The following is a 13,513-nucleotide window of genomic DNA, read 5'->3' on the forward strand; positions in this document are numbered from 1 at the left end:
GTGGTGGCTCACAAACATCTGTAACTCCAGCTCCAGAGGATCTAACACCCTCTGCTGGTCTCTGCTGGCCTCTGCAGGCCCCAAGGATGTTTAGGGTGCACATGTGCTCACAGAGGCCAAATAACCATCCATGGGAAATAAAACTAAATCTTAAAAACAGAAGAAAAAAAATCAAACTATAACCAACTGAGGGGTTGGCAGAGGACAAAGGGGGATCTGGCCCTGGGGTCTTGAGAGAACTGGCCATGTTCCTCACCAGCATGCACCTTGACTGTGCAGCAGGGAAGAGGTGTGTGTGTGTGTGTGTGTGTGTGTGTGTGTGTGTGTGTTCCCCGAGGGTGTGAGAGTGAGAGAGCTGTCAGGCTGATCAACTCATATACCTCTCAGGCCCACATCCAGGGCTTTGAACTGCCCCACCCCAACATCTCCCCCCTGGATGAACTGCTGGAGTGCATGAAGGGGCTGTTCTCACAGGCCCAAAGCTACGGGATCTCAATGACAGAGAGCAACAACAGGATATCCAAAAGGACTCCCAGAGGCCTTGTGCCAGACCACAGAGTCATTGCAATAAACATTTGCAAGTAAAGAAGTGTGGACAAAAAAGGTATACTGCAGGACGCACTACAACTTCCACAAGGAGACTTTTCTCTCTGTTGGGGGGAGGTTGCAAGGGTGGAGGGTGGGTACGAGGGGAGGGGGGGATGTGTGGGATTGAGGATCATGACATGAAGTTCACAAAGGACCAATAAAAAGTTTTTCTTAAGTGGGGGTGGGTAAAGAGAAATATCATACACCAGCTATAATATATTTTGCATAAAGAAACATGTATTTATGAAACACCACTTATCACAAAAAATAAATGTCTGTTTTCTCCTTTGTTTGGGTTATTGTGGCATTAGTTTTTTTTTTTTTTCTTTTTCTTTTTGGTTTTGGCATTTCAATAGCATTAATTTTTCCTGCCCTCCCTCTCCCTATTTTATGAACTAAAGTTCCCTTTAAAAGCCACATCTGTGTTGAAGATTCAGCAGAGTGATTGACTAGAACTCGGATTGTGCAGATTGGAATGCTGCAGATCAAGAGCCACAATTATCCTGCGCTATCTTTAGTCTCCTTAATCACCATTTATTACTGTTAGGGCTTGAATGTAAATGCCCTGCACAGGCTTGTGTGCTTGAGTACTTGGTCCAGAGGGTGGCGCTGTTTCCAGAGGTTGTGAAACTTTGGACTTGGAGCCTAGCTGGCAGACACACATGGCCACAGAATCAGAGCTTGAGAGGTATAAGTCATATGTGTCCACCAAACCTTCCCTACTAGGATAAACTACACATGTGACACCATGAGCCAAACAAAGCCTCCTTCTAAGTTGCTCTGTCAGGTGCTGTTGAAAGAATGAGAACAGTAAGTAATACAGTTGCTGCCCTCTGGCCGGGGTGTAATTCCATTGGCAGAATGCTTATCCAGCATACATTTATAAACCGAGTATAGTGGTGCATCCTCGGAGGTGGCGGTAGGAGAATCAGAAAGGTCTGTCAGTCTTAGCCACTGGTTCTCACCCTGTGGGTCATGTGTGACCCCTTTGGGTAGCAACACAATAGGTTTATAGTTGGGGGTTACCACGACATGAGGAGCTGTATTAAAGGGTAACAAAATTAGGAAGGTTAAGAAACTCAGCTGTGAGTTTGAGACCAAGCTGGGGTATATGAAACCCTGGGAACAGGAGTGGGGAGGGGAAGGGGGCAAGGAAGAAATGGGAGAGGGAAAGGGAAGGGCAGAAAAGAAGGGGAGCAGGGAGAGAGAATGGGGAGAGAGGGAGAGGAAGAAGAAAGGGAGCAGGGAGAAGGAGGGGGAGAGAGATTGAGAGAGAAAGTAGAAAGAGAAAGAAAAAGAAAATTGTATGTGGTAAGAGTTTTGGAAGCTATCACCTCTAAGATCTAGCTTCCACCAACACAAAAGTTAAGAATGACATCAGGTCAGATGAAATCTGAAACTTCTGCAAAGATGTGCCTACTTTGCTGTATTCCATCCACCTACACTGTCCCTAACAACATATTTAGTAAATGCGTTGATTTATGACTGTCTTTTGGTCTATGACTATAAAAGCTCATGTAACTGTTTCCACAATAAAGATGTCATTCAGGGTAACCTGAATTCGTATCCCTGAGCGATGGTCACTCATACTTGGCTCAGAATAAGCTTCTTTCCCCTTTGGAGCAAGAGTGGTCCTTTTGCAGACATTTTTCCCCCAGAAGACTGTAGTGTGAGGTTAATATTTGGTTGTACATAATATGGCCACTTAGTCAGAAGAATAGCCAACACATCCCAATAAGGGTTGGCTGGATAGTTTCAGGATATGAATGCTTTTGTTAGACTGAGACCTAGGAGCTGGAGAAATAATAGCTCAATTGTTAAGAATGTGCACTGCTCTTCCAAAGGACCTGAGATCGGTTTCTAGCACACAATCTGTTGGCTCACAACTACCTATAGCACCAGCTCTGGAGGTGGTATCTGAGGGGCATTCACATGCACATACCCACACAGATAATAAAATACCAATAAAATATTTTTGGTGGCTGTGGGACTTTGTGTTCCCCCCTCTTGCAGGGAGAGAGAAGGACCTTGTTTGAATGAAGCATAGCGCCGTTTTATTTGGTGAGAGACACTGTCATTGCATGGACGTTCCGTGTGTGGGGGATGGGTTGTTGACTGTTCAGGGGGTCTGTGGTCATCAGTAGATTCCAGAGTGTCTGTGATACTGTGACTTTAACAAGAAGGAATACTTGGGAAAGATCAGAGGTAGCTTGTAGAGACTTCCAAACTTTCTTCCCATGTAGAACAGCGAGGCTGTGTGGGTGGCAACATTCGGTGTGCATACTTAGGCAGGCTTCAGGGATCCCCTAACCCCACCCCCTGTTTGTGCCAGGGGTTGAACCAGGACTTTGCACATGCAGAGCAAGAGCTCTACCGTGGGGCCACATCCTCAGCACCAAGCTTATGACCTTTGATGATCCTGATGGTTTCCAGCATTCTTGCAGTTTCAGGAAGGACTGCTGTGTTCAGCAACTTTCTCTAGCTTACCGTGGATTTTCTGTTCTTTTGTGTTTCCTGCAGCACTGTGGCCCACTCTCCACTGTAAATCCCATTGCAACGCCCATCCTGGGTCTGGTGTGGATTTAGAAGAAACATTCCATCTCTCCCGTCATCTGGGGTATGCGACAATTAGAGATTAGCAGGTATAGACGCAGAGGAAGCCCTCTGGGTGGTAAGGATCATTTGGCAGGATCCATAAATGTCAGGGTATCGCTTCCCAGGTGGCTCGAATTTAAATGAGACCTTTGTTTATATGAAGAAGGGTAAGGCCACATGACTTTCCTACTATTGAGCTTTTTTGGAGAATCACTAAAATGTGGACAATGATTTGAAATGTTAGTGCTTTTTAATTCCTGTTCTGTCCCTACCCCAGGGGGATCACATGGCTAAGGTGCCCTAGGTGTCCAGCCCAAGCCTCCCTAGGGGGCTGGACTGGGTGTACTGACTATGTCATCGTGCTAAATGTATAGCCACATTCTTTTTTTCTCATCACCAGTGTTCCTGTGTGTAAATGAACAAAATGAATTATGTCAACCGTTGAACATCAGAAAGAAAAATCTATTGGCTACAAGGCTGAGATCAGGACTACTTTGAGTTCAAGGCCAGCTATAGGCTATGGACAGAGATTGTCTCAAAAAACAAACAGCCCCCACAAACAGCCCCCTATCATGGTTTCTGGTTTCCTCACGGGAACCATCAGGAACGTCGTGTCCTGCCCATTTTTCACTGGTTCTCCCAAGATATCAACCAGCCTGTGAGGCAGGCAGAGCAGACAAGGGGTGAGCATGTGTTTGAGCACCTAGATTTACCTGTATGTGAAGCTACATCTATCCCCCAGATGCTTTGGTTATTTAGGACAACGTGTCTCTTCTTCTTCCCTCAGTCATATAGAGTTGGGCTTCTATGGTTTACAACAACTCCAAATCTTATGTTCACCATCAAACCAGGAGCCTCAGCCCTCAGCCACTGAGTACAACCAAGACCAATCACTTCCTACTGAAAACTTTAATGAAACCAATAAGTTAATAAGTTAACAAAGTGAGGTACTTGCATATCTGAGAACCAGGTTGGTGGGGGAACCTCGATCGTGGAAGGAGGGAGGGCTTCTTCCCATGTGTCCTTTGGTCACAGGATAATCTTATTCTCCAGACCCTCTGTACAGCTCCATCTCTGAGGGGATGGAGTGGCTCCCGGGGGTCAACACAATGCAAGTGAAGTGAGCCGGGATGGGCTCCATCCAGGGCATGATGGGACATGCAGATGGTAGGGCAGAGATTGGGCACCATAGGGCTGAGCGAGATTCAACCCAAGCCCTGGCACTGATACATGCAGGTCCCAGTATGAGATGCAGGCAGTTCAGCCTCAGACCCTTGTTCCCAAGCAACCCCCAGAGTGTTATCATTGGAATCCCACCCCTCACTATTTTGCCACCTGCATTAGCTTAGCAGGAGAGGAACAAAAGGGTGGGAATCTAAAACTGGTAGTGGGCCCTGCAGTGTTGGGGCATTTGTGCCAATAAGCAGCGTTGCCAGTTGAAGTGAGAAAGTGGGGCAGAGACCGGTGCCAGTGAGAGCCAGGTGCAGTTGCTATAGCACTGGGTGCTTGTGTCCTCACTGAGACTAGGAAGGGGATGTGCCTGGATTCTCTCCAGGTGTGCAAGGCCCTGAGGCCTAGGCCTGAGTTACTGTGGGGACACCAAGGTAGTCCTTAGGGCAACCAGAGGACCCCTCGACCTTTTTGAGGAGGGGAGCAAGTCAAACTCTAAGGCGAGGCCTGGGGAGACACATGGATGCTCTAAACCCTCCTCTCCTGCCCAGGAAAGATCAAGTGGCTTTGTGCTCTCGCCTTCAGGTGTGTGTGGTGTCGTGTGCATTGGTGTGTGCAGCATTCTGCTGGAGAAATAGAAGGACCATGCTTGTGGTTCCTAGTGGTGGGCCACTGTCTGGTAGGTTTGAAGAAAATACAGGAACTTGTGCTGTCAAAACTGTTTGGACGGCCAATGGGAATGGGCATCCAGCAGCAAGAGGGAGCTCCTGGAGATGACACCTACAAAGGGGCAGAAAGGCCCAGGTACTGCCCATGGGAGAGGACAGAGAAGTTTAGGCCCCATGCTGGGCGAGGAAGGATGATAAGCCAAAGAAAGGAGGTGGAGTATGGCCAAGCAGCCTGAGACCAGCTACTGCTGGGGCCCATCTCCCAGTGAGGGAGGGGCAGAGGAACCCCATGGGGGTCCCTAAAGTTGCATATTTAACATAGTTTGCATATATGATGCCCATCTACCATATGGCAGAGTCCTGTGCTTTGTGGGCACCTGTGGGGGCACCTTGGGCCCATCCCCGGATGGGGCCGGGCTTGGCAGGAGGGCTTCCCTGCTCTGCCTGGAAGGGCGGGCCTGGAGACCTCACCTTGCATAGCTAGAAGCTGGGTTAGGGCCCAGGGCCCCAGCACTCTGCTCCCATCCCCAGGGCAGAGCCCCTGCCAGGCTGGCCACATTGAGCCTTGATGAAGCGGGCAGGGTCCCGGAGCGCCCAGAGGCCTCCGAGCAGCCATTGCTGTGGCCCACCACGTGGCCTGGCATTTCATGCTCCTGGGGCGCTGGTACCTGGCATCAGGTATCTCGCCCACCCAGACAGCTCAATACTGCGTATGGCCTCTCTCCCTACCAGGGAGCGAGTTCAAGTAAGAGAGGAGTCCGGAGGCCCCGGGGTGAGTCCGAGGGGCAAACCGAAGGCTGCCCCGCCCCTGAGAAGCCCTTCAGTCCATGTTGGTGCTGACTGAGCGAGAGATGCTGAGCGTCTGTGCCGAGACAGAGATGTCCTCGTGGTCTACAGGGCTGTGGTAGTCCGAGGTGATGTCGGGGTCGAAGAGCGGCACTTGGACGGTGCCCAGACTGGCCGAGGTGCCAGAGCGTAGGCAGCGTGAGTAGAAGCCCAGCAGCAGATCAAGCTTGTGCTCGATGGACTGCACCTGGTGGGCGGAGTGAGACAAGGCTGGGAGGTGACGTCGGACCCTAGAATGGGTCGCCCCTCAGAAGGAAGTTGGCCTGGGTGGGGCGGGGCCTGAGGTCGGGGGCGGGGCTTGGAAACCTAGGGACGCTAGGTAGGAGGCGTGGTTAGGACGGGCTTACCCTTGAGATCCTTCAAGGAATAATTGTGAATGGGCTTTTCTTGGAGTCGGGCTTGTTTGTAGGATGGAGCTTGGCGGAGCAGAACTCAGCACTTGGCCCTACTAGTCCAAGGCTCTGCACTACAGAAGTGCTGAACCCTTGACAGCTGTTTCAGCCATCCGGTAGAAGTACTTCCTACACTCACCTGCTTTTCCACCTTGACTACGCGCCCCATCATGCTGATTTCATCCACTGCCTCCGTGTCTGAAGGACCCTTATCGCCCTTCTCCCGAGTCTTGCGGTCCCCGGGCCCTCGACCCACAATTTGGTCCACCCTGTGGGGAAAAGAAACCATCAAAGAGACTTGAGTTACATTGCACCTCCCTTCCTATGTTGACTGCTGACCAGGAAGACAGACTACACTGATGGGAAGAAGCCACTTCCCTGCTCAAGGGAGATGGGCCTGGAAGACACCAGCCCCTGCTTTGAAACGTCTCCAAATAACTAGCAGGGCCTCTGAGGTGGAGAAACGGGCTGGAAAGGGAATGTTAGAAGGTGGACAAGGCCAGAGATGACCCCACCTTATTCTGCTCTCTGCCTACAGCCCTAGTTCCTTTCCCTATAAAGCCACTGTAGTCAAGACTTCCCCTCCCCCAACCTAACTCCACGTTACTAAACCCAGTGACCAACTCAGTCTTTATTTATTTGACCCAAAGGCAGCAGAAGTCACATCAGATCACTCTTTCCCACAATACTTATTCTTTTTTCCCCCTTTAGACAGGATCTCTTGTAACCCAGCACTCTAAACAGCCAAGTTGAACTCCTGCCTCTAACCCACTTCCTACCCCAATACTGTGGTTGTTGTTAAGGCTGAGCCTTCTTACATCACTCTGGTTGACTTGCAACTCTCTCTGTAGACCAGGCTAGCCTCAAACTTAAAGATCTTCCTGCTTCTGCCTCTTCAGTGCTGTGCACAGACCATGCCCCACATTAACTGTGACTTTTTCGAAGTTAATGAATGAACATACAGTGAGAAGGTACAGGACAAAGGAAAGCTCTAGGCAGTTTGGGACTCGATAGAAAGGTTCTTCCTCATTCCTGGACCTAGCAGACACGTGGGATGCTCGAGAAGCGAAGGGTACCTTGCTTCACTTCACACTGCTGGTGGGGAGATTGGGAGTTAGTGACTGCTGTAGTCTAGTTACTTTAGGACCTGGAGACAGGCATCCTAAGGAAAAGCCCTCATTATGAATGTGGACTGGACTTAGACAGAGGATCTTCTGGTTTGGGTTTGATTTCTGATTTCTTTGTTCTTTTGAAGCAGAGTTTCATAGCCTAAAACTCATGGTCTTACCTCCTCCGTCTCCTCAGTGCTGAGGTTACAGATGTAACACCTGGCAGTACCCCTTACAGAGCACAGATAGCCTTAGCTCCCTCACCTGGGCCAGGGCCCTTAACTCCCCACCCCTCCCTCCTCAAAGCCGGGATACCCACCGAGCTTGCAGGCTCTTGATTCTCCCCAGCATGTCCAGGTGTCCTGCTGAATACTGCTCAATGACATCCTTCACGTCATATGGCCGCAGTGTCTCCTTGAATTTCCTTTTGGCTACCAGGAACTTCAGAATCCTGTTAAGGGAGGGGATCTCTGGTAGATGCTCCTGTTCCCGTAGAGGACTCTTCCGGTTCTTTCTCGGCATCTTTGTCCAGGTCTGGGTCATCTGCTGGGATCACTCTCTCCAACAACCTCTGTTGGGTCCCTAGCTCTCTAACTAATCACCATGTTCCCCTCTGCCCTGCACACCCAGAGGCTGTTTTTTTCTCATATGCCTTTATGGCAGCATTAACCTAGAAGGCAGGAAATGGCTCTGTTGTCTCTCAGCTTGGTGGGACATGGAGCTTGTAGAACACCAACTGCTGCTGTTGGCTTAGGGGAAGAAACGTTGCGTTCACTCTATGCATACTTGACAATTGTGTGCAGGTTCTTGGACACCCAAAGAGAGTTAAATCCAATCTCTGGCTACGGGAAGGCCAGGTGTAGAAAGAATCTCTTATAAGCATTATCTACCCTCCCCATCCCAACCCAACCTGGCTCTAGGGTAGGGAGCTGGAAGGACACAGTCAAGTGGGGGTGACAAGAGCCAGATTCAAAGAAGAGGAAAGGAGAGCTGGGAGCTATGAGAAGGGCCACGGAAGGTGTGAAGAGAGAGCTCTGAGGGGTAGGAGCATGGGAGAAAGGGGACAACCCCTGGAGTCATGAGCAGTGTGAGTAGCCGTGAGGAAGGGCTATGTAGAGAAGGCACGGGGGCACCACTACCCCTCTGCTTCAACATGCTTGCTTTGCCAGCTTCTAGAATGTGGTGGGGTGCCCCATGCTCTAGGCACAAAGACCAGTTCTCGGGATGGGTCTGAGTGGGGTGGAGCTAGGAGACAGATTCGAGCAACTCAGAGGTTGGAGAGAGACTTGAGTCCAAATCCAAGATGACTTCTTTTGGCTGGAGGCAGGGCAGACATAGTACTGACTGCCTGGCTTGGGGAGGTGAGCAGAGGAGGCATCCTGGGAGTGAGGGGACTGTGCGGGTGCTAAGGAGAGCTCTCCTGGCCTTCACAGCTCAGATACTGTGTCCAAGATGCTGGTCACAGAAAGGGAGAGACGGGGTGTATAGAAAGTGGTGAGGAGAGGCCTGACTCAGGGAGAAGTCCCTCTGGCTGATCTCAAAGGAATGTGGGAAGGAGGCTGTGGGCAGGCGCAGGAGCCAGGGAACAGAGTCAAGGGAGCTGAGCTTCAGTGGCTTCGGCAGCCCAGCTGCCGGCTGAAAATGGAGACCCAGCCAGGACTCTTCGCCAGGAAGCTGGGGCCAGATCCACACTGGGCATGACTACAGGGTATAGGAGACCAGCACCTACTTAATTATCACAACAGCCAATAATACATCATGGCTTTCAAATTGTTTGACCAAGACATAAATACATCCTATCCTGCAAACCAGTACTCAGTCACACACAGATTAAAGTACGCATTTCATAAACATAATCACACTTCGTGTGAGACGTCTAGTCTCAGACTTTTTTCTTTGTGTTCTTTGAAGCAGGAGGTCAGTAGCTCAGGAGACCCTCGAACCATCTTTGTAGCCAAGGTTGACCTTGAATTCCCAATCCTCCTGTTTCTGCCTCCCAAGTGTTAGGATCACAGAAGTGCCACTATGCCCAACTTCACTTTTTTTTTTAATGCTGACCATGACACCCTAACTTAGTTTGAAGAGTCCTAGGGGACTTGAGGTTGTCCTAGGAGAGAGAGAGAGGCCAAGACACCCAGGGAGAAAGACTGTGATGTGGAGACAAAGGCAGCTTGGGACTGAGACGGATACAGAAGAAGAACACGTAGGTAGGCAGACTACGGCAGAAGCACCTGGTGCCTCTGGTGCAGCAGGGAGAGAGAAGGAAAGAGGCCACCGCAAAGTGGGAGAAGGGGAAGGGGGAGAGGAGCAGGGAGCCTGGGCTAGAATGATGGGGAGGACACTGTATGTGTCAAGACACAGACTCCGGTGGGCAGCTGTGCCACTGGCCACCTGAGCCAGGGCCTCTGGACATGACATGTGTTGTGGAGGAGCAAACGGTGCTGGAAGCCATATGTTCCCTGCCCATGCCTCCTGCACTCCAGGCAGGTAGCAGCTGGCACCCTGGGACCTGTGCCAGGGCTGGCCATGAGGACAGGCCCAGATGGGGAGCAGTGATGGGTGGCAGGTGGGACAGAGGGCTGCTTGCCCTGGGTCTTAGCCTCACCTGACAGAACGGATGACTGTCTTCACAGCAGGCATGACATCATCCACCGTGAGCTCACACTGGTAGCTCTTCTCCTCAGCCACTTCCTCTGAGGGGCCCTCTGTAAAGCCAAGAATGGCACATGAGGGCCAAGAGTGGCAGAAGGAAATAATCTCAGCCCCCTCTTCCATTAGCAGTACTCATAGGAAGACAGACAGATCTAGAAAGAGCCCAGAACCTTCCTGAGACTCAAGGCAAACGGGAATCCTGCCTCGGTGGCTGCTGCCTCTCACTGTCCTGTGTCACCTGGCCTTTTGCCTCTTCCACAGCTGGGCAGGGCAGACATCTGTCTGGTGACAGGTGGGTGGCAGCTGCTTTAGAGGACATATGGTCTAGCCTGGGACAGATATGGTGCATGCGGCCTTTGAGGGCATGCTTGCGTTACCCCTTAAGGAGCAGGAAGCCCCAGGAAAAGGCATTTCTTTGATGCTTTTCATGGAGTCTTCCTGTGGTCTCTTCTTCCAGTTAGGAGAAGAGGGGTTGGGAGGGAGGTAACCCGCTATTGCCAGATCTGCCACAAGGAAGGCCTCTGAGGCTGCTTGAAGGGGGGGGGGGGGGAGGGTACCTTCCTCGTCACACCGAAGGAAGGCCATCCCAGGCACCACCATGCTAGGCTTCTATGAGTCAGGACCTCCCAAAGAGCCACTGGTCTATGGTGCTAAGTAACTTTCTAGGAAAAGGCTGCGTTCTCAGGCCTCAGCATCTTGGCACAGTGCAAGCAGAAGCTCTGAGCTGGCCTCTGTCTCCAAGAACAAAGGGAGCATCCTGCCCTCATCCCTCCTATTGACCCTTTCTTTGTCTACCAAGAGCCTACAGCACGTTCAGCAGAGGCAAGGGGTCAGTTAGGAAACCCCCATACAGCCCTGCCATTTTCCAGGCGAGGCTCAGAACAGGGCAGACTCTTGCCCACGTCCTAGTGAAGAACTAGAACTCAGAGAGACCATCTTTCTCTAACAGTGGAGATGGCCCCTGCCAGACCCTCAGCCACAGTGACAGCAGGCTGGGCTGGGTACGAGATGACCACAGAGAACACCATCTTCAGAGCTGGTCAGCCTCGCTTCAGGATAAGAGTGCTCCCACTCATGTTGAGAGTCAATTTCCATGTCTATAAAGTGGAGGCAGAACGAACGAACAAACAAAACAACAACAAAACCAAAAACAGGGTAGCTAGGAGAAGCCATGGAGGCCGTCCAGGGCACAGTTGCACTCCGGACTCTACAGAGGGACCTCTGCTGAGCACATACTATGCTGTGGCTCCTTCCACTACAGATCCTTCAGAATCTTCACTGTAGCCTCCATTTTACAGATGGGGAAAGTGGGACACAGAGAGATGTGGTCCTTACCTAAAATAAGTGACAGAGGCCATGTGTGGGTCAGCGGATAAGAGTGCTTAGCGTGAAGGCTGATGACCAGAGTTGGATCCCTGGACCCATGGGGTAGGGGGAGGGAGCCAACTGCCACAGCTTGTTCTCTGACTCCCACCAGTACAGACATGGACACATGCACACAATAAATCAGTAAAATATGGGGCTGGAGACATGGCTCAGCAGTTAAGAGCACTGTCTGCTCCCTTCCAAGGTCCCGAGTTCAATTCCCAGCAACCACATGGTGGCTCACAACCGTCTGTGATGGGATCCGATGCCTTCTTCTGGCCTGCAGGCATATATGCAGATAGAATATTCAGGTGTAAAATAAGTTAAATCTTTTCAAAAAAATAAGTAAAATATAATTTTAAGACATTAAAAGGAAAGACAGAGACAGGAATCAAATCTTGGAAGCCTGGCTCCAAATCCTCGGCTCTTAACACCAACCAGGGCCCCCTCTGCATCCTCATTTGATTTGTCAGCAGTCTGGAAACTGGATTATAGCAAAGAAGAAATTATGATGCCTGTTTTCTAGAGTAGATGACCTGAGCCAGTCCCCACCTATGCTTCCTCCAACAGATGCACAGCCCGTGACCTCTGGGGCTTACCCTCAGCAGAGCAGCGGGGCTTGAGTCTTAGAGAGGCCCGGAAGCGAGTGCGGTCGTTGAAGCTCCAGCTTTTCTGCACCTTGCTGGGGCTGGATGCTTCACCCACCTGCTCACTGCTTGGCGAGGTGGGGATTGGTGGCGGTGCCAAATGCTGCTTGGAGGGACCTGTCCGCTTCTGGGAGCTGCTCATTCGGATTCGGTCTTTGATGCCCATCCGGCTGCTGCCAGGGCAGGGCACGGCAGAGAAAGAGTCAAGTGAGCTGGCCTGAAGCAGGTAGGTGAGGACAAAGCTGACCTAGCTGATCTAGGGGTTTGCTATTGGGTCTTGGTTTCCATCAGTTATTTCGTTGGGTGTACCACAGGGGCCCTGATGCCTACGGGAAGCTAGATAGGTTAACGGGGACATATCCCCTCCCCATTCCCACCTCCCATCCTTATTCCCAGACAGATAAGGGGTACACAGGAGACAGATGTCAGAGTGAAAGCAGTGAGAGAAACCGGAAGGAAGTCAGAGACAGGAGGACGAGGATCCAGGACCAGCCTAGGTAGGTGGGTGGAGAGGGGAGGTAGCAACCCCTGTGGACACAGACAACACTGTAGGAGGAGGGGCTCTCCCAGCCAGGCACACTGTACACAGGGGTTGGCTTTGTGGAAGCGAGAAAGTGTGTGTGCCATGTAACTGGGTACATAGGCATCCATGCGTATACACACTGTGAATACGTGTATCAACGTTACACTTCCCTGCTCCCCCCCATTTACACTTCCCTTCCCCGCCGCCCCCCCCCAACATCTTAATCACACAGCTCTGTATGTGTTGGTAGCTGTGGGACTGTGTGCTATGACTGGGCTGCTGAGGCTCTGAATGTCCAGGACACGTGAGGTGCCAGCCTCACCAGTGAGAAGCCGTGTGTGGTAGTCCGTTCTCCTGTGGTTTCCCTGTCTGCGTTCTGTTCTCCGAGACTGATATCCTATCCACATGGTCTTAGAGCACCCAGAAGGCCTGCCTTCCTGCCTACTCACCTGTGTGCTTGTGAGCACATATGTATGTAAGGATGCTTGCTTACTTCCTGTACCCAGCTCCCCACCATATCCCCAAACCTTGGAGGAAGGTAAGCAGAGAGAGGCCTCCATGTCCCTGAGACAGGTCCCAGTTAACCAATACCTGGTAGAGTAACTCTGTGTCTAAGAGGTTTAAGAACCATGCCATGCTGTTGGTGAGACCTCAGTCAATATCATCTGCTCCACACCCCGCAGCATTACTGCCGTCTCCCCTGATGGAGGTCCTCACTCCACACAGGAAAATAGCAGCCAGATTCAGACAAGGCTTGGGAAGGGGCAGAGGTGAAGAAGGGGACATATCATAGTACCTGCCTGGGGGCTTTCAGATCAAAAAACTGAGCAGACAACAGAATTTAGTATCCATTATCGGGAGAGAAGCAGAGGCAGGATGGTGAGGTAGGGGGAGATTACAAAACCAGGAACACCTTTGGAGAGGTACCCCAGATATAGGACCTGAGGGATGGGTCCCT

The 13,513-nt window shown here is 51.2% G+C and overlaps 1 protein-coding gene across 5 annotated transcripts in view; it reads right to left on the reverse strand.

The window, feature by feature from the left end:
- Positions 1 to 4,125: 4,125 nt before the first annotated feature.
- Positions 4,126 to 13,513, reverse strand: part of KCNQ4 (potassium voltage-gated channel subfamily Q member 4) — a 49,664-nt gene continuing 40,276 nt past the window's right edge. For all 5 annotated transcript variants that reach the window (XM_080920803.1, XM_080920801.1, XM_080920802.1 and 2 more), the window contains 5 exons: positions 11,985 to 12,205; positions 9,974 to 10,073; positions 7,688 to 7,819; positions 6,399 to 6,528; positions 4,126 to 6,054 (listed from right to left, as the gene is read on the reverse strand). In XM_080920803.1, the coding sequence (XP_080776929.1) occupies positions 5,842 to 6,054; positions 6,399 to 6,528; positions 7,688 to 7,819; positions 9,974 to 10,073; positions 11,985 to 12,205 (796 nt within the window). In that variant the 3' untranslated portion in view covers positions 4,126 to 5,841. The remainder of the gene's footprint in view (positions 6,055 to 6,398; positions 6,529 to 7,687; positions 7,820 to 9,973; positions 10,074 to 11,984; positions 12,206 to 13,513) is intronic.

The sequence above is a fragment of the Micromys minutus genome (genome assembly GCF_963924665.1).
Source record: "Micromys minutus genome assembly, chromosome: 9".
In the NCBI taxonomy this organism is placed as follows: Eukaryota; Metazoa; Chordata; class Mammalia; order Rodentia; family Muridae; genus Micromys; species Micromys minutus.